The 19,186-nt window shown below is 38.1% G+C and overlaps 1 protein-coding gene across 2 annotated transcripts; it reads left to right on the top strand.

The window, feature by feature from the left end:
• The first annotated feature begins 479 nt into the window (after positions 1–479).
• On the top strand, positions 480–18,923 carry vil1 (villin 1). 2 transcript variants are annotated; one of them, XM_066687256.1, is made up of 20 exons: positions 480–613; positions 8,399–8,495; positions 8,713–8,787; positions 9,069–9,265; positions 9,790–9,898; positions 10,300–10,410; positions 10,948–11,150; positions 11,524–11,602; positions 12,293–12,391; positions 13,398–13,551; positions 14,032–14,132; positions 14,263–14,400; positions 14,655–14,813; positions 15,007–15,186; positions 15,312–15,457; positions 15,654–15,798; positions 16,234–16,422; positions 16,734–16,802; positions 17,021–17,155; positions 17,743–18,923. In XM_066687256.1, exons 2-20 carry the CDS (start codon positions 8,421–8,423, stop codon positions 17,854–17,856), a joined length of 2,478 nt encoding a protein of 825 aa, XP_066543353.1. In that variant the 5' UTR covers positions 480–613; positions 8,399–8,420; the 3' UTR covers positions 17,857–18,923. The 2 variants fall into 2 exon arrangements, with proteins under 2 accessions (XP_066543353.1, XP_066543352.1); XM_066687255.1 differs by lacking the exon at positions 480–613 and adding an exon at positions 3,347–3,452.
• The last annotated feature ends 263 nt before the right edge of the window (positions 18,924–19,186 follow it).

Below are 19,186 nucleotides of genomic sequence, written 5' to 3'. Positions count from 1 at the left end.
GCTAGACATCTTTTTAGAAGTTGAAAACAAAAAAATGGCCTTGAAAAAGATAACCAATTAAATTCAAATCTATACAATAGGTGTAAATCCCAGCCTCATTTACCGGGTGTTTTACTGTTGTTACACAGACACAAAATAACAAATTCACTGCAAACAAATTACATAGTACATTGACACGTAGTCACCATTGCGGAACATACTATTCTATCATGTCAAGGGGAATCACTGAACCCTATATTAAATATACGACAACATCCCCTACTGTTGAATGGCTTGGCTCTGCTGTAAGATATGCGCCATGTAGTGAATTGTTAACCTCCAAATTCTCCACAAAAGAAAGCTCATGAAGCTGAACAAACAGAGTGGCCAGTGAATGCCTTTCTTGTTATGTAACAGGGGAGTCTCTCCCCTTTGTGGCTCCCTCACTAAGCAGCTACAGGCAAACAGGCAGTCGTGCAAGTGTAATCTGTCTCCAAGCTACGTCAGGGGCCGTGCTGGCTAATGTGTGCACAGAGCCAGTAGGAGCTCTGAGGGGGCTGAAGTTCATTCACAAAAAACAAGGAGAGCCAGGCATTTCGGCAGCCAAGGAGACTTACAACTCCTTCCTGACCTGGTAAGGTGACATCTTCAAAAAGTAACTGTCTTCTCTGTTTTGGGAATTTGTTTTTAGGCTTGTTTGCTTCTGGGCTGGTGTATATCAAACTCACTGCTCAGGGCATAATTGCGCTTGATGCAGAAAATCATAATGCTGAAAAATCAAAATAGTGGCAAGTGTAATATAATGATCTAGGTTTGACATAGTTGTTTGCGCTGGCTTCGGTTTTTGATTCATCTCTCTGGAATTCACTTTGCATCTAGAGGAGTCTGAGTATAGAGGACTTCTGGTCATCCAGTAGTTCTTGCTGTGCAAAGTGGCTTGACCTCATTTGACTTCACCTTAGTGATACCCTGGATCAGATCATTCAGGGCAAAGTAACTTCCCTGTAGGCAAGGGCTCTAGTTTGGTTTTGTTATTTTTATTTAAATAATAAATTGAGTTCCACCTCTTAAACATATGATCTGTAGCAAACCGTGGCATAAACATATGGGAAACATTCACTTGGAAAACGGTTACTTCGAAAAGAATGTGACTGGAGCAGTCTGCCAAAAGAAAGGGGGGGGAGATGTTTTGGTGTCTTATGTAAATGCTTGATACTGCATGTTGGAAACAGTATTCACTACTGATGAAATTGTACCCGATCTTAAGATGAAACACACAAGACCCTACTTAACGTTGTATTCATGATTAAAAACTCAAGCCACAAGTCAAAGAAAATGCTGGAGCAATGAAATGGGTTCTTTCATGTGTCCTAATGCTTGAACTTTCGAATCCAACATGATGACGTGACAAGAGAGAGGCTAGTGTTTCAATGAAAGCGAGCACATTAGATTAAAATACTTTTTTTTTCTGGTTCTGCAAGCCTCTGAAGAATTTAAAACAAGGGGGGGGTGTTGCCAGTGACAGAGTCATTTTCTGCTCACTTCACCCTCTAACCCTCTGCTCTGTAATCCCCAGCCCTTCTCCCTTGCACCCTTCACTGGCCAGCACCTAGTGTCAAACTACACCTTTGAACCGATAAGCCTCTTATTAGAATTGAGAAATTCTGCAATAAGTTACAATTGAGGGAGTCTGGCATCCACATTTTTTGTGACCCTTCAGTACAATCTTGAACACCAGTTTGAAGTGATTGATTCACAATACAGCATTTATGATCATATGATCAAGTAATTTAGCCTTTTATCCAAGTATTCAAACTAAAATACAATGTACGGTATACACACAAAATCACAGCATTATTTTTATCTTGGTTTTAAGGTGACCTTGTCCTGATTCATTTTCTATTGATTACAGAAATATACATATTTTATAAATACAAATCCATTTGTTTTCTTTTTATTTAAAGTGTCGACTAGTTATACTTTCTTAGTTATAGTTCACATAAACTTTCAACTCTGACAGGAAAGTTCTGGGAGAAGCCATTCTAGAAAAGGTACAGCATGACATTTTAATTAAAAAAACTTTTTAATAGTGTTTTTAATTTTGACACTAGAATGCAACACAAAAAATAATGCAGTTTTATTATAGCAAATACAAATAAAATAGTTCATAAGAAAACTAAGGGTTAATAATTCTATTAATCCCACTTTTACACTTAAGCACTTGGGATTGTGGGGCCTTGGAACGTTCCTTGAATTCCCTTAAGCTGAAAATCAGCATGTTGTTAAGCCCTGGAGCCATTGTGCTGGGAGTTACTGTGGCTCTCTTGAGGTTAAACCCGCTAGATTGAGGGATTTTATTGAGAAATGCAATGGCTTGTGACTTGCAAGCAGTTTTATTCTTCAAGACACAACTGGTACCACTTCTTCATTTATTTTCGTTCTATGCCATATAAAACGAGTGTTCAAATGTATGTTGCTACACTTGTTTATTTAATGAGCCTTGTGCATTTTGACTGATTGAGCATTTGATTAATCCTTATTAATCTCTTGTAAGCGGTTTAAAAACATACTGGAGTGAACACGCTATCGGTGCAATGGATGCAGGCCGGGAAAATTCAAAGCTAAACAAACTTTATTAAAAGAAAAGAAAAGCTGCTTGCAAGCTATAAAGAAGTAGTAATGGCCGGAATGGATTAAGATGCCACAAAACAGTCCATCCTTCTATCTGTCCTTCCATCCATCCATGCATCCATACAGTATTGTTTTCTGCATTGGACTTCCTTTTACTAACAAGTCCCTCATTTTATATTAAATGTATTTTACAGTCCACAAATGAGTTCCTCCTGAGTGTGTTGCATATATCTCTCTATGGTTAATGATTACCACATTTAACATATTAATCTCTCTTTACCTTTGACAATAAAAATTAAGGGAGTAGCCCATCCACATCAGTGACATGCTAGGCTATAGTTTAATTAAAATTAAATAAAATATATAATAAAAACCATAACCATTTTACATCCTCATCTCCCAGCACCCCCCTGATCATGACACTAAAATATTTTAGGATTGTCTACAATACTAAATGTCCTTTGGTAACTTCAAATATTAGAAAAAAAGACAGCTGTCAGAAAACAAATAGACATCAACTAAGGCTCTGAATAATGAGTACTAAGGTGTGTTTCATGCATAACCTAAAAAGTCACCTTCTCCAGCTTCTCCTGAATGAACTGAAGGTTACATTGTCTGTAGCCAACCAGGAGAAGAGCACGGCTGTCATTGAAGACACACACCTGTATGCTGATATCTTGAGCACAGCCATATATGGAAAATTAATTGAACGCTTTAAGCTCAGCTATAAGGCAAAGTTCAGTTGCTGTAAATAGGGAAAACCACACTACTGAGTACTTGTCTTCTGGGTCTTCACCTCCTGCACTGCCTCACAGTTACTGCTCCATTCATTATCATCTCAGGTCAGTCATTTTTTATACAAATTATTTCACATATTGTTTGTCTTGATTTGCTTTACATTTTACCATCACTTTGCACGACATGCAAAAGACCCCACCTGTCTTGCTGGCTTTAAATAGTTTGTCTTTTATTCTTAATTTTCACCATTCTGTGTTTAAAGTGTTTAGGGTTTCATATAATGTAGATGAACGTTTGTTGCGGTGCTTGGCATTGATTTACAAACTGGTCCAGACAGCTGGATGTGACATTTTCAAAACTAATGACTACATGACAACAGATTGACTACATAATAACTGCTCAGTTCGGGTTTGACTAATGCAGTCGATTTAGTGTTCTTGGTTTTGCTGCTTTAATACCAAGGATATATTGATCAAGTCTTTATAAAATTGTGTTAAAAAACAACAACGAACCAACATAAGAATGGAATAATTTGCAGGCAGTGAGGTACATAGTATAAGGGTGTGGTCACATAATGTGCTGGCTGATGCGGCAGAATTGAAACTACAACCTGTAGAACGAGAACGTAACAGCAGTCAGTGTAATGAGTGCAGAGATCATTATCAGGGTACATTCTCTTCAGAAATGTAATTAGGTTATTGCATTTAATTGGTTTGGGACTTGTTGTATTGTATTGTTTTGCCATGACCCTCACCAGGATTCGAACAAACTAATTGTATTGCTTATTACTCTGGAGATTGGAGGCCAATTTCCTTGTGCTTTCACATTTTGTTTGGCTGATGAGGGACCAAATAGACTATTCAAACAAATCAATATATATATATATATATATATATATATATATATATATATATATATATATATTTTATCAAAGTTATAATGGTTGAAACTGTACTGTCAGCTGTTCATTCTCTTCTTTGTGTCCTCTTGATATCTTGATGTCATGGCCAAATATCTGACATGGAAGACTCATTAAGTCGTTTTCTATGTCAGCTGGTGTGGCTGCAGATAGGAGGAACACACTTTGGATCTTAGCTCAGAGTTAAAATCCACATCTGATTGGGAAAGCCATTTAGGGAACTGATGCCTTACTAATTATACTATCCAATCAAATTAAAGATAAGCCTTGAGTTTAGTCATTCTGAATGTTGTACTGTAAGTAAAGGAACTATGGACAGCTGTAAAAAACCACAGATAAGTAAATGTATAGAAGCCTTACTATGCTTATCCCTATACATTAATGGCTGTTAAATGACTCATGAGAGCATGTGAAGTTTGCAACCAAAAACTTCACCAACTTCTTAATTGATCAAATAAAAAAGCATTACTTTTAATAGTTTTTGAGACAGAAAATGCTATTTTATCTGTCAAAGGGAATAATTTTGAATAAAGATGCACACAAGCTCATGCTGCTGCTTACAAAATGAAAAACGTCCACAAACAACTATATCACACCTTTTTATTGTGTTCATCGTGAACAGGAAAACTGAAAGAAATAGGAACTGGGTTCAAACACTATGAAAGATTAAAATCTTAGATTAGATGTCTGATCCAATGGTATCACCCGAAGCAGTCACATGGGGGAGTGGGTTAATTTAGATAAGGAGATGATTAATATCCACTGAAAGAGGATTGAAGCAAGTTGTAAAACTGTCACAATGCAGAGGGAATGTAAAATAAATGGCTTCCATAATCTTATCAGCAAAAGTATATATCCAGTTACAACTCTGTGTCCAGATAGGGCAGTCTATTGTGTAACTACAATATGAATGCAACCTTTTTTTGCCCACACTTACAAATAAAACTAACGACCTGAAATCAGCTTTCAAACTATGCCACAGCACAGGACAATAGACAGGAATTTTCTCGTGCCATGCAAATAAAAAAAATCTCTGCACATGAATCAATCTGTTGAAAATATATCTAGATATATTGCTTATTCTAAATGCCTCAGGGTAGCATAACCTTTGAGAGATGAGAAAAAGTTACATGAATGTGTGTTTCTCTGTGAAGAGAATTGTGAATTTGTGCTATATAGAATCTATACACAAACTCCACAAACAGTTATGTAAAAAAACTATTCCCTTTCAAATCTGAAAGAAAGGGTTCGGTGTATTTATTGTAGTACAGGTCATAACTATCATGATAACATTAGAATGCATCAATTAATGTGCATATTAAGAAGGCAGGGTATCAGTTTTCAATATGGACATGACTGAAAGGTAAAAGTTAATGTCTATAGTGTGCTGTGCACCATTCTAACACAATGAAATCAATTCCAGAGACATGTCTGTCCATGTCTTTGTGTGAGTGGGAGAAGACCAACAGCCCAGCAGTTCTGTGTTTCCTGTAAGTCTGGGGAACCGAAAAAATACAATTACAAATAGTTCCACAGATTCAAATCTAGTTAAAACTATATACTTTCTGTGCTCAGATAAAATGATTTCGATGTCTATCACAATAGCTTCTAAATACATTTAATTCCCCAAATGTGGAGTTCTTCTCATAAATTCTAGGTCTAGGCCTGACTGAGAAACTGTTTCTCGCCATGATAGTGAAGGAATAGTGGAATGATGTCCATTTCCTATTCTAAGAGGCAAAATGAACCGACTTCTGCATCTATATATGAATATTAATACTGAGTGTGTACTAGTACTTTACCTTTAACACTGTTCACCTGATAATAGACATTTCAGTCACCATAACACTTTAATATGCAGGTTGTCTGACCCTCTGAGGTCTCCTGGAGATACTCTCCTGTAACTTAGCAATCAATTCAGTCCAAGGCCAATGAGAGACTCATGTGATGACACTGTTAGTATAATAAATAACATGTGTAATTAGTGGGTGTATCCTGAGGCCAAGGATTATGACATCAGGGTTGATGTCCTCTTCCAACAAAAGGATATCATTAGGCTGTATGCTACTCAGATACTAATTGGCCCTGCAGAAATATTGAAACAGCTGCAAAGCATGTAATCCCAGTGAAAGGAGAAAGCAAATAGACGAGAATAAAAGTGTGCACTGGGTATGCCATAAGGTACTGCTTCTGCACATGGTGCGGCCTTCCTGTTTGGCAGGAAAAGGTTTTGAACACACATTCCCTGTATTTAATTGATTTTATATCCCCCTCGTTACACCGGGGCTTCCTAATTATACTAACAGATCGGCACCTGTCCCACTGTTCTTTTCCACCTGAAGGTGAAATTTCGGCTAAGACAAAGATTTGATCCACACTAAGCCAAGTTACAAGATAAACACAAATCCATTCAAGGTCTGCCATACACAATTATGCATATCATTGAACAAAACAAAAAAGGTCCTGTAGAAGTTCTTCTTCAGTAATTGATTAATTCAATAACTTCAGTCAGTCTAAGCTGGGGTTACATTTTAAAGTCTAGACTGAGCAGCTACTGTAGCTATTTAGTAAGAAAAATCCCCATTTTATTTGTGTTACAAAAACACAACTAATAAGACAAATGCTAAAACCAAAAACTTAATTTAATTGAATATTCTAATAATGCATTATTTATTAATTGAATATTCCAGTAATGAATAATAACATACTTATCTTAATAAAGGTGTACATAAAGGGATTCTGTGTAAAAACTATGATTTTCTCTATGTTATTAAATTGAAGGTTATCTTGTCATGATATCTATTCTTATAAGAGTACCGCAGCACTGTACTTTATTTAAACTGAGCCATACTCCTAATTTGGTTGAAACTCATCTGTTTCTGTGTAGTTCCTGAAAAATGTGATATGACGTGATATGAAGCTTTATCTTCACTGTGGTTATTGTGAAATAAAGAGCTTGCAATTCTATTATTTGGTTGCCTCTTTGGTTTTTACTTATTGTCAGTTCAAAGTGATGCAAGACACACCTGCATTTTATTTCAGCAGAAACTACAAAGACAAAGGCAGTGAAGGTCAACATATTGTTCAAAATATGAATGTATTAAATATATATACCGGCAGCTTCTGATAACTATATTTGACATCCAGAAGATGTTTCAATCTATATTATCTGAATGGTCATGTAGACAGTTGAAAAGCTTTGTTATTCTAACTTGATTTCTATCTAGTATGAGTGAATGCAATTTGCTTGTTTTCTGAATCTTCTGATTCTGTGGTTGGCAAGTTTAAATACTGAGATGGTTTACCACGTTAAACTCTAACACTTGCAAAATAGTGGCTAAGTTGTGTGCCCTTGGAACTGATGGTTACCAGGGGAACCAAAAGTATAACATTTACTCAGCGCAGCTCTTTCAGGGAATATCTGGAACTGTTTCACTTGTTTGGCATCTATTTGTAATTAAAACCATGTACCATTAGCAAGGAACCTTTCTGCAATTTGAAAAAAAATAAGTAATTGGGCTTATTAATAAGTAACCCCAGTTAATAATGGCATCCTTGCTGGTTCCTTATTATGGCGCAAGTAATCACACAGCTTATGTTGTTAACTGATTATAGTGGGAGCTTATTAAATCGTGCAGCAACAATTCAAAATGGATGAATAGTAAAGGACCTTTGATGCCGATATCAAGTTATATGATATAGTGTACTGAAGACAAACTTATTCCATCTAAAGCTAACTGAACATTTGATAAGGTTGAAAGTGTGGAAAAGCAAAGAGAAGCATTGCCAAGCCTGATTAAGAACGTCATAAAGCATGTCAAATACGTGGCAAACCCCATAACATCACCAAATTGTTAAATATAAAAAATGTCCTATCATTGTTAAACATTGAAACAAAAAGGCACTTGATATCTGACTTGCCTTAACCGCAGTGAACATGTCTCATGTCTGTGGGGACAAGGTTTTAACACATTTGTGTTGTTTTATAACAGTACATCCATGTGAAGAAGGCTATGACATTTTTATTAAATGGTTGCTAAAGAATGTAGTAGTTTCTGGTTCATTGTCTGTCGTTCTCTTACACTGCAACACGTCTAAACATCTCATGTCTATCTGCATTTTCTTTTCAAGGCTCTTCCCTGAAGTAGGCACCATGCCAAAAGTGAAAACCCAGGTTTCAAAAGTCCTCAATAAAACCACTCCTGGGCTGCAGATATGGAGAATAGAGGTGAGAGTGCACAGTGAAGTGCTTTGTTATCAAACCCACATTCACCCACTTTCCATTTACATGTTGACTTTGCCCACTCTAAGATGATAGTTTAGTTCTGTCACTGATAACTCTTATGTTTAAATGACTATGTGGGCTGTGGATTTATTTATGATTTTGGGATTAGCTGCTGCTGCCTCAAATTAACTGCAAATGTGTTTCTCTTCTTCTTTTGTAGAATTTGGAGATGGTCCCCGTCCCTCCAAAATCGTATGGGAATTTCTTTGAAGGAGACAGCTACATGATTCTTTATGTATGTAGCTGCCATTTTTAAATTCAGAATCTTCTCTCATTCTCCCTTCACACTGTGTTGGTTTTGCAGTGGTTAACTTCAGTACTATTTTATAGACAAACTTTGTAATTCAGTAAAAACATAAGCCCAAAAATATTAGGCAACTTGGATTATTAGTGTGAAGGAACTACAGGAGGTTATAAAGAAGGTTGAACGCAATACAACTGAACCACTAACTGATGCAAAAATCATGTTTGACCACGCTTTCCCCCAGAAGTTTAATGTCAATGTATTCTCCACAGACCCACAAGACAAGCACTAAGTTCACCTACGACATTCACTTCTGGCTGGGGAAGGCCACCACCCAGGATGAGCAGGGAGCAGCAGCCATTTACACCACCCAGATGGATGAGCACCTGGGGGGGGCGGCAGTACAGCACCGCGAGGTCCAGGGCGAGGAAAGCAACACCTTCAAAGGATACTTCAAAGGGGGTCTGATGTAAGGCCACCTGAGATTTTAAACTGCTTTACTTCTGCCCGCCTCTCTCACTGGCACGGGACAGCAGCAACGGCAGGCTCTCGAGATCTTGATAATCACAAGCTGGTGTACACAACAGATGGTATACAGCACTGAGGCTCAGACAAACATGGCAAAGCAGAGAGGAGTGTGCTGGAAAATGTAAAAGGCCTTCAGTAAAAGCAATAAAAGACAGCTCAAGCTGGGAAACACTTAAAAATAATTGGACACTGAACACTCTCTCCGCAGGACTCTCCTTTCAGTACCTGAGACACATTCACACTGTGCTTTTTGAGGTTTTCATGAGATTTACCAAATTCATTTTGCCTCATATAACTCATATAACTTGTGCACATTTCCGAGATGTAGCCTCTTCTGATGATATTAAAATGATGCCTATTTTTAGCAGAAGTTAAAATTATAATCTGATGTAATCGAAATAGTGAGAAGAGAAACCAAACACAAACCACTCCGGTCTGTAAAGCAGTGGTTTTTGTTTCCTGCAGCTACAAGAGGGGTGGAGTGGCATCAGGGATGAAGCATGTGGAAACCAATGTTTACGACGTCAAAAGACTTCTGCATGTCAAGGGCAAGAAGCAAGTGGTTGCTGGAGAGGTGGGTGAACTGGGTCTGACAGTTGTTTTCTTTCAGTCTCTCAGGCTTACTTCTAAATCTTTGCTTGCACAATGAAGGCCACTTGTTCTCCATAGCAATTCTCAAGAATAGGTCCCTCAGGCCCTTAGTTATATTTTCCAGTTGTGTGACATTTGTAGAGCAGGAGAAATCCTATATTGAGATACTGGCCCATTCTGTCATTCTTCTGATATGTTTGTGATACATGAAATGCTCTATTTCAGATAGAAGACAGCCTTTTCCCATTATTTCCCTTCCACAATGGAAACTGCTTGAGACTTGTGCCATCTGAACAAGATGCCTCAACAGAGATAATTGCAGATATATGAAAATCAGAGATATAGCTGAGAGGAGCATCATCTTCACACACATTCCTCTTTCAGGTGGAGATGAGCTGGAAGAGCTTCAATAAAGGAGATGTCTTCCTCCTGGACCTCGGGAACCTGATCGTTCAGTGGAACGGCCCTGAAAGCAACCGCATGGAGAGGCTCAAGGTACCAAATCGACTTTCTCCATGTGGAATGAAGCAGGCAGCGTTAATGTTCAATAGAATGTGACACCGCAAATGTTTTTTCTGTGAATTTAAAAATACATTTTCTTGTCACCTCTGTAACCGCTGAAACTAGTTTGCAATAAGGCCATCTGAAAATAGAAATATGCCATATATATATATTAGTCTATCAATAAAGATGTGTCAGACTATATAACTCTTTATATTTATTTATGTATGTTTATTTATATCCACATTATAGTATTTTAACCTGATTTGTAATACTTCCTTTTGTCAGATCTCTAGGGTAATAGATATCATTTAGATCAAGGCACCTGTTACATGCAGTCACTGTTTCCCCATCCTCCCATTCTTCAGTTTATTTCCACTCCCCAATTGTACTGAATGCCAATCACCCCTTCTGTCTTTCGGGTAGTGTATACTTTTGTAGTGTACTGTATTTCTGTGTGCCAACATCATATATGCTAAAGATGCGGCAGAGTGTTGGTGACTGGATCAGTGACGGGCACTGTCCTTGCAGGGCATGAATCTGGCAAAAGACATCCGCGACCGGGAGCGAGGGGGCCGGGCGCAGGTGGCGGTGGTGGAAGGGGAAAAAGAGGAGGCCTCCAAGGACCTCATGAACCTGATGAAACAGGTTCTGGGGGAGAGGAAGGAGATCAAAGCCGCCATCAAAGATGAAGTGGTCGATCAGAAGCTGAAAACTGCCGTAAAGCTCTTCCAGTGAGTTCCTGCTTCAGAGTTTATGTCATTGTTTTCATTCACAGTGCTCTGGCTCCTTTCCCAGGGATATACTAGGAGGCAGATCTATGACACGGTGAAAGACCATGCAAGTTCTGAATTGAAAGTAATTCAGATGTCTGGAAAAGGAGAAGTCATTTTGTACTAAATTTGTATCAGCCCAGGATATAATTCAGACACATAGAACAGGAAGGACAATCATTGTTCATCCTGTAAATGTAAAAATATTCAAACACAAGCAAACCTTATTTCTTTTTAAGCTTATAGTTATGAAGACTGCCAGGGAAGTTGTTTTACGAGTTTAGTTTTGTTGTCCCGGCCATGCAAAAGTGTGAAACTTGAAATATATCTTCAGTATTTCAGATGCTGAAGGAAATCTGGTGGTGAAGGAAGTAGGAGTACAACCTTTGACCCAAGATCTGCTGAGTCAAGAGGTGAGTATGTAAAAAAAAAAAAGGAGAGACACATTGGCTCAGATTAGCCTTCCTTCGATTTAGAAACAGCAGTGGCTGCCTCCCACAGCATGTAATAAACCTGAAACTTTGTACTCATTGTTCAATGTACCCAGGTATTTCATTTTATTACTGATAAACCCTCCAAGAAAGACACCGCCAGGTAATTTGCAGCAGTGAAAGTCACAGAAAATGAATAATTTACTGTCTAATCAATAAGGTTTGTATCAACCTTATTAAAATAAATCTGAAGTGTTAAATCTTACTTAATTTTAAACCCTGTTTCATTTTACATGATAGAAAAACTATTGGGTGTCATTCTGATCTGATTGCCTGTTCAATTCCAGCATGAAACGTCAAACTTCTACTATACTATTCCTAATTCATATAGCACCGCAACATTCAAAATTAATTTCTAGAGCATTAGAGTCATTAACAAGACATTAATGAGTGTGACAGTAACACAGGTATCACAGGTACAGCACAGCATTATGAGGCTTATTTATATGTGGTTGTTACTATATCAAACCACTATAAACCACGGCATAATGAAAATAAAAGTACAACTACAGAGAACTATATATACCTTTCAGCTGCGTGAAAGGGTGAAAAATTATGTCTTATAAGTTAATATTCAACACAAAATAATTAACAAAATTGCCCTTTAAACAGGACTGCTACTTGCTGGACCAGGGTGGAATCCGGATCTATGTTTGGAAAGGAAAGAAAGCCTCAAAGACGGAGAGAACTGAATCTTTGGAAAAAGCCTTGGTGAGAAACTGCCTCAAGCAAAGGACAACACACAGACCCATAGGCATCTATACCATTGTAGAAGGCTGTTGAGGTTTATTAATAGTTTATGTTCGAATGATTGTGGCAAAAACATCAAAGCTTTACTGTCTCCCAGCCACTACTGTGTGCCAGCTTCATAATGAACACCCAGGAAAGGTCAGCTAAAGTCACGACCAGAGTTGAACCATATTTAATGATCCGTGTCCTTAAGATCATCAGATGCACAGAAAACCATTCAGTTAATATATAACAAACCTCTGAGTCAATTGCCAGAGCTTACTTCAACCCTGTGACTGTTGCTCACTGATGTAAATGTCAGAGTCACTGAAACTAAGTAGAAGAAAACAAGCAAATACATGAGCAACTTTTCTCCCCCAAAATAAACGTTACACAAACTATCATCTCAATCAGCTATCTGAGCAGATCATGGTTCTCACCATGGGACTGCCTAAGCTGTAAAAAACTAACAAAAAACAACAAATTGAACAGTCAGAGTTGCCAGTCAAATTCCTCTAAAAATACCACACTTGAGCATTTAAACGGAACTACAGATTAGCACTTCCTTTCAAAACACAGACACACCCAACAAACTTATATATTGTACATGCAATCTGACCATTATATTTATAGGATTGCGTTTTACATGTGATGAAGGCCTCCCAGATGTTTCCACTTGCTTCGACCTACAGCTTCTCTTTTCCATGTCGCGTCTGCAAAGTGTATGATTTCATCTTCCCATCTTCTACATGGTCATCTTATAGGTCTTTTTATCCTCTTTCTCATAGTTATTTAATCTTAAAATGTAAAGACTTGTATGCAGTGTAATTGAACGTATTCAAATTTATCACAATTAATATACAGATATCAGTAACACTTTTGGTTTCAGTGGCTTGCAGTGAGTACAACACCCATAAATTACACGAAAAGAAGAAGAGCAACTACAACAACAGATATCTGAATAATGTACATCATCTTTTTCTTCTAGGCCTACATAAAAGCAAAAGGCTATCCTAATTCAACCTATATAGAAACTGTGAATGATGGCGCTGAGTCCTCAGTGTTTAAACAACTCTTCCAGAAGTGGACAGTCAAGGGCCAGACTGTGGGCTTAGGAAAAACACACTCCGCTGGGAAAATTGGTAGCTATTTGTTTTTTGTTTGCTTTGTTTTTAATGGTAGTTAGTGTCTGGAAGTCAGAGAAATAGTTGTGGATCCAAAGACAATGAATAGTCAAGTATGGTACACTACAGTACCAATAATATTAGGTCAACAAACAAAGTACAAAAAGATTGCTGTTGACAAAGTAGTGGGTTCAGGTCAGCATAGACTTAACTATTGCTGGTAGTACATTATTGTCCACATTATCAAACAAAGGTGGTCATGGTGCCCTTCACAAAAAAGCCACCTCTAGTACAATCGGGTATAGGCAGGTATGTCCCATTTTAAATATAGTCCAAATCTGTCATATGTATTGTATATTTAAATTAAGTTATTATCTGATTGATCCATACCATTTTCTAAGACATACAATAACATAATTGTTCATCCCTAAAATCTACCCCAAAATGAGTTTCAGATTCCCTAGCAATATAAGACATTATATGTATTTCACATTGTAGCCAAAGTGGAGCAGATTAAGTTTGATGCCACCTCTATGCACGCAAGACCTGAGGTGGCTGCCCAGCAGAAAATGGTTGACGATGGCAGTGGGGAAGCAGAGGTAACTTGAATGTTATGGGTACCTTTATTTTTTCTAGAGCGTACAAAGGTCATTGTTGTCTTCTTTCGTTATTTGAACATGCGTCAAATGTACAGAACATACTTCATTGAGCGCTTTGTCTTTACTGCAGGTGTGGAGGATAGAAGACCTGGAGCTCGTCCCAGTTGACAAAAAATGGCTGGGCCACTTCTACGGAGGGGATTGCTATCTCATTCTTTATAAGTACGAGGTCAACAACAAGCTGCATTACATTCTCTACGTGTGGCAGGTTGGTAAAACCAGGACTCTGGATTTTTAATAATGTCACATGTTACTTTGTTTACTTCAACCAGTGAATGATTCATAAATAAGGCCATTTAGCAAGTGGATGCTCATAATATTTATAGGCCTAACCACATGTTGTAACATTGAATTGATTGCAATGTCCTGTAAGATATATATGTGTTCCTTTCAATATACAAACAAGCAAAGCAACATTATATTGGCAGTAATTACACTCACTTTTCCTGGTGTGAACTTCAGGGCCGTCATGCGAGCATTGATGAGGTAACGGCTTCAGCATTCCAGGCAGTGGCTCTCGATCAGAAGTACAATGGAGAACCCGTTCAGGTCCGCGTGCCAATGGGCAAAGAGCCGGCTCATCTCCTCGCCATCTTCAAGGGCAAAATGGTGGTTTATGCGGTAAGTCCTGTTCTGCCTTCATTGTACAAACAAAATACATGTGGGGCCTTATCTATTGTGTAAAACCTACAACCCAGTGCAAACCACAGTTCCTAGCATGTGTAACTTCAAAGGCAGATAAAAGGAGTGGTGTGATGTGTTTTGGTGAATTTAATACTGTTTATTCATCCTGACACCGTGTTCATTATCTCAGGGGGGCACTTCCCGAGCAGGAGCCAAAGAACCAGAGCCCAGTGTGAGGTTGTTCCACATCCATGGAACCAATGAATACAACACCAAGGCCATCGAGGTCTCCGCCCGCGCCTCCTGCCTCAACTCCAATGACGTCTTTGTGCTGAAGACCGAGACCTGCTGCTACCTCTGGTATGGGAAGGTGGGTATCAGCGAACTGTAAGTCCAGCTGCTGCTGTCATTTTTCATGAGAAAATACTTGTGAATTGCGAAAAGGTCAAATGACACATCCTCCCAACTTACGCACGCATCATTCTCTGTCTGTAGGGCTGCAGTGGGGATGAGCGAGAGATGGCGAAAACTGTGGCAGACATCATCTCCAAGAGAGAGAAGCATGTCATAGCTGAAGGCCAGGAGCCCGCTGACTTCTGGGTGACCTTGGGTGGGAAATCTCAGTACTCCACTTCCAAGAGGTATTTCCAAGCAACTAAGATGGACATCACATTTTTTGTATACTTTTTTGCTTAACATTTGCTTAAGAGATGAAAAACTGCAAGCTGGGTTTTCATAGTCACTGCGTGCATTTTTCTCTCAGATGTTTTCTCTTTTTGTATGAATTGCCTTGGTCTTCCTTGTTATCTTGTCTATCTTTGTCTCTTCCGGATACAGGCTGCAAGAGGAGGACATGCAAATCACTCCACGCCTCTTTGAGTGCTCCAACCAGACAGGGCAGTTTGTCGCCACTGAGATAAGTAACTTCAACCAAGATGACCTCGACGAGGATGATGTCATGCTGCTTGACACTTGGGATCAGGTAAGTTGGGGCAAATAAATATTTCACTGATGTATGTGCTTCCTCCACACTCGTATCATCAAAAGACACGGGACCAGCCTACCTCTTCTGGTAGTGGATTGTGCAAAAAGTCAAGTGCCATATGAAGGGTATTTCGTTTGAAGGACACCATGACTACGCCTATGTACAGTCATAAATTGGACTACAGCATGCCAACCAACATTGATTTAAAGGGAGTGCTTATTTACAATCATGATAATGCACCATGTCATAAAGCTAGGAGTGCAGCGTAGTAGTTCAAGGTTCGAGAAGAGCATGGCCTCTGGCCTTTTCAGAGTCCTGACCTCATTCCCAAACAACACATCTTGGATAAACAGGAATGGCGCATCGAAAAGAGAACACAGAGACAAATTTCTCCTGTATATTTGGTAATACACTGTATAACTTCCCCCCTAGATATTCCTGTGGGTGGGGAAAGGAGCCAATGAGACAGAGAAGAACGAAGTGGTTGGTACAGCCCAGGAATACCTGCGAAGCCACCCCGGAGGGCGAGACCTGGACTGCCCCATCATCCTGATCAAACAGGGGTTTGAGCCACCCACCTTCACTGGCTGGTTCCATGCTTGGGACCCACACAAGTGGAGCGTAAGTACAGCTCTTATATCCTGAATTTAAACAGGGTCACTGATCTACACTTGCAACCACAGACACATAGATTAGCAGTTCATAGGTAGATCTGGTAAATGTATCTGAAACATTGTACTGAAGTGTGATTGTTTTGGAGAGCAGTAGTCAAACATTGCAAAAACATTTGAGTTTGATCTTTTCTTCCCCACTTTTTTAGTATAAAGGTTTTAAATGGCAGACTATTTAAATATTAACATTATTTTTATAGGACCCTCGTCTTTGTGAATGTCTTGAAACATTGTCTTGAGTGCTTTGCTTTGTGTTGTCAGGATGGAAAATCCTATGAAGAGATGAAGGCTGAGCTTGGAGATGCGAGTTCCATTGTCCAGATAACAGTGGTATGTCAGACTGTAGCTGCATTTCTAAACCATGGATGAATAAATAATAGATATGCTTATGAAAGGTGTTAATGCATTTTAAGTGTCGGAGAGCTAGAGAATCTGTACATCATGAGTCAATGCTATAGCATTAAATGGCCTATATGAGCATTTAACAAAAGTCTATCTTTAAAAAGTTCTGATGTTATAACGCTTGTGTGGGTTCCTGTTGTTACCAGGACATGGCGAAAAATAACAACACAATGGGCAAAATAAGTACATCCTCTGGACCCTTACCAACCTTCCCTGCTGAGAAGCTGGTTAATTGCCAAACAGAGGATCTGCCTGAGGGAGTGGACCCCACCAGGAAGGAGGTAAACAAGATCTCCACAAACTCATCGAGATGCTTTAAGCAAAACAGACTTGTTATTTAGCAAGAAAGCTGAGCAAGAGCTTTAAAAAAAGTAAAAAAAAAGTTATTTAGGGACTATACCAACACAATTCAGACAAACTGGTAGTTAAATGTTGTAACTATCCTAATGAAAGCAATGGCCAAACCTTCGCAAAAGCCAATATATTATATATATATATATATATATATATATATATATATAATTACTTCATTTGAGTTGCTGACCTTTCTTGGTACATAACAAGTCTGTTAAAGAAGGGTTAAAGAAGATACATCTAGAGATCTGCCACCAAAACACCACCCTGGCTTAAGATGCCAATTTAAAACAGGGATTTTGTCATTGTGAGTGACAAATAAAGAAGCACGCTAATCTCTACAGAATAAATGACACAGTGGGATAATACTCATAAATTACACTTAATCATTAATTAATTGTTTTCCAAAACAAAGGCTGAAATCAGATCTGACTCTTCAGAAAAGTGTGAAGCTGCAGAGTAACGTTATCTATATACCTTGTCAACCTTGCACAATTTCTCACTTTTTGTGCAGGAGTATCTCTCCAACACCGACTTCTCTGAGATCTTCGGCATGTCCCGTTCTGAGTTTTATGCGATGCCCATCTGGAAACAGAAGAACCTCAAGAGAGCAAAAGGCCTGTTTTAAGAAGAAAATAATACCCACAGTTCAACCTACAGCAAAATGTTCTCTGTTATCTTTTCAATGTGCTAGCTTTCTTCTTCACAGATTAAATTGTATATAAATTCTAAACTAATTGAAATCTCCCTGAGGGACCAACCTAGGACTGTTTTAGGGAATAACAATGCCTTTTGTAGAATTCCTATATTTCACACTAGAACAGCAAATTCCCAAACTCCATTACAGTACTCTTGTGTATGAATGAGTAATTAAAATACATTTCAATAAGTAACTCAAGTTAATGTTTTTAATAATGATAATTATCAATCTTAATGACACTGTAGAAATCTAGTAGTGAAAAATATTAAATCCTGTACATGTACCACAGTTAGCTATGGAGCACAGATGGTAACACTAAAATATGATAAGGAACATTTAGTCTGTTTTTTCCGTAAAATGCATTAACATGTATAATGTGTGTTCCTCCATGAACCTCGGATTAAGTTCTCCCAATAGTGTGTCTGCCATCTTTATGACCTGAAAAAGCTGTTCTAGGGCTGTATCTCTAACTCTACAACTGTCTGTCTTAATTGTAGAAAGCATCTGAACATCAAACTGAGACTTTTAAGCAGAAAAACTATTTTTGTTTGGTCAAGGTAATTTTAGTGTAATTCAATAATGCACATCAGATATCAAAACGCAATATGTCTTAAAATATTTATATTCAAGATGTTATGATTTGCTTTGAAAACTTCAAGCCTTTTCAAACAAAATGTTTTTAATCACAATTCTTTGACCAGTGCATTCAAAGCATGATGTGTAATTCAACATGGAAATTATTATTTGACAATCACAGCAGTGCCTTTTCCTCTTCTTAATTAGTATCAGTTGATACAGATTTCAAATATTTAATTTTTTTTTTTTATGAAAGCAGATATATTTAGGTCCGTTTTTGTAGCTGTTTTGTATTGCTTGTTTTGAAAAGTATAAGAAACAGCAAAGCAACCTTTACTGTAAACCTAACATTTTAATGTTTAATGACAGACCACACATTCTGTGGTCAGAACTGAGAAATAAAAAACAACATAAATGTTTGCATGGCCTACGACTGTAATTTTCTTGATTTAATGTGATGTTTTTAGTCCTTCAGTAGGATATTTGTCCTTCCCACTGTCAGCGAACTCATTATACTGGAAGAATAACCTGCATAAATGTGTAATATCAGACACAAATATGGAAATCGCAGTTTCATCAAGATTTCACCTTCAACTCTAAACTCAATAATTCAGCGCAACACCTTTCTCTCTCAGCATTAAAATGCAACCTTTCTTTATCTACTCTATACCTAAAGGTAGCA

Source organism: Amia ocellicauda, chromosome 16 (assembly GCF_036373705.1).
Source record: "Amia ocellicauda isolate fAmiCal2 chromosome 16, fAmiCal2.hap1, whole genome shotgun sequence".
NCBI classification, from domain to species: Eukaryota; Metazoa; Chordata; class Actinopteri; order Amiiformes; family Amiidae; genus Amia; species Amia ocellicauda.
This window is presented reverse-complemented; position numbering and strand designations above follow the sequence as displayed.

Bases quoted from the DNA above. Each gene is read 5' to 3' on its own strand.
- vil1 (XM_066687256.1), top strand. From the start codon at position 8,421: ATGCCAAAAGTGAAAACCCAGGTTTCAAAAGTCCTCAATAAAACCACT. The intron at 11,603-12,292 runs GTGAGTATGTAA...CCCTTTAAACAG, and splicing joins AAGATCTGCTGAGTCAAGAG to GACTGCTACTTGCTGGACCA. The intron at 15,187-15,311 runs GTGGGTATCAGC...CTCTGTCTGTAG, and splicing joins GCTACCTCTGGTATGGGAAG to GGCTGCAGTGGGGATGAGCG.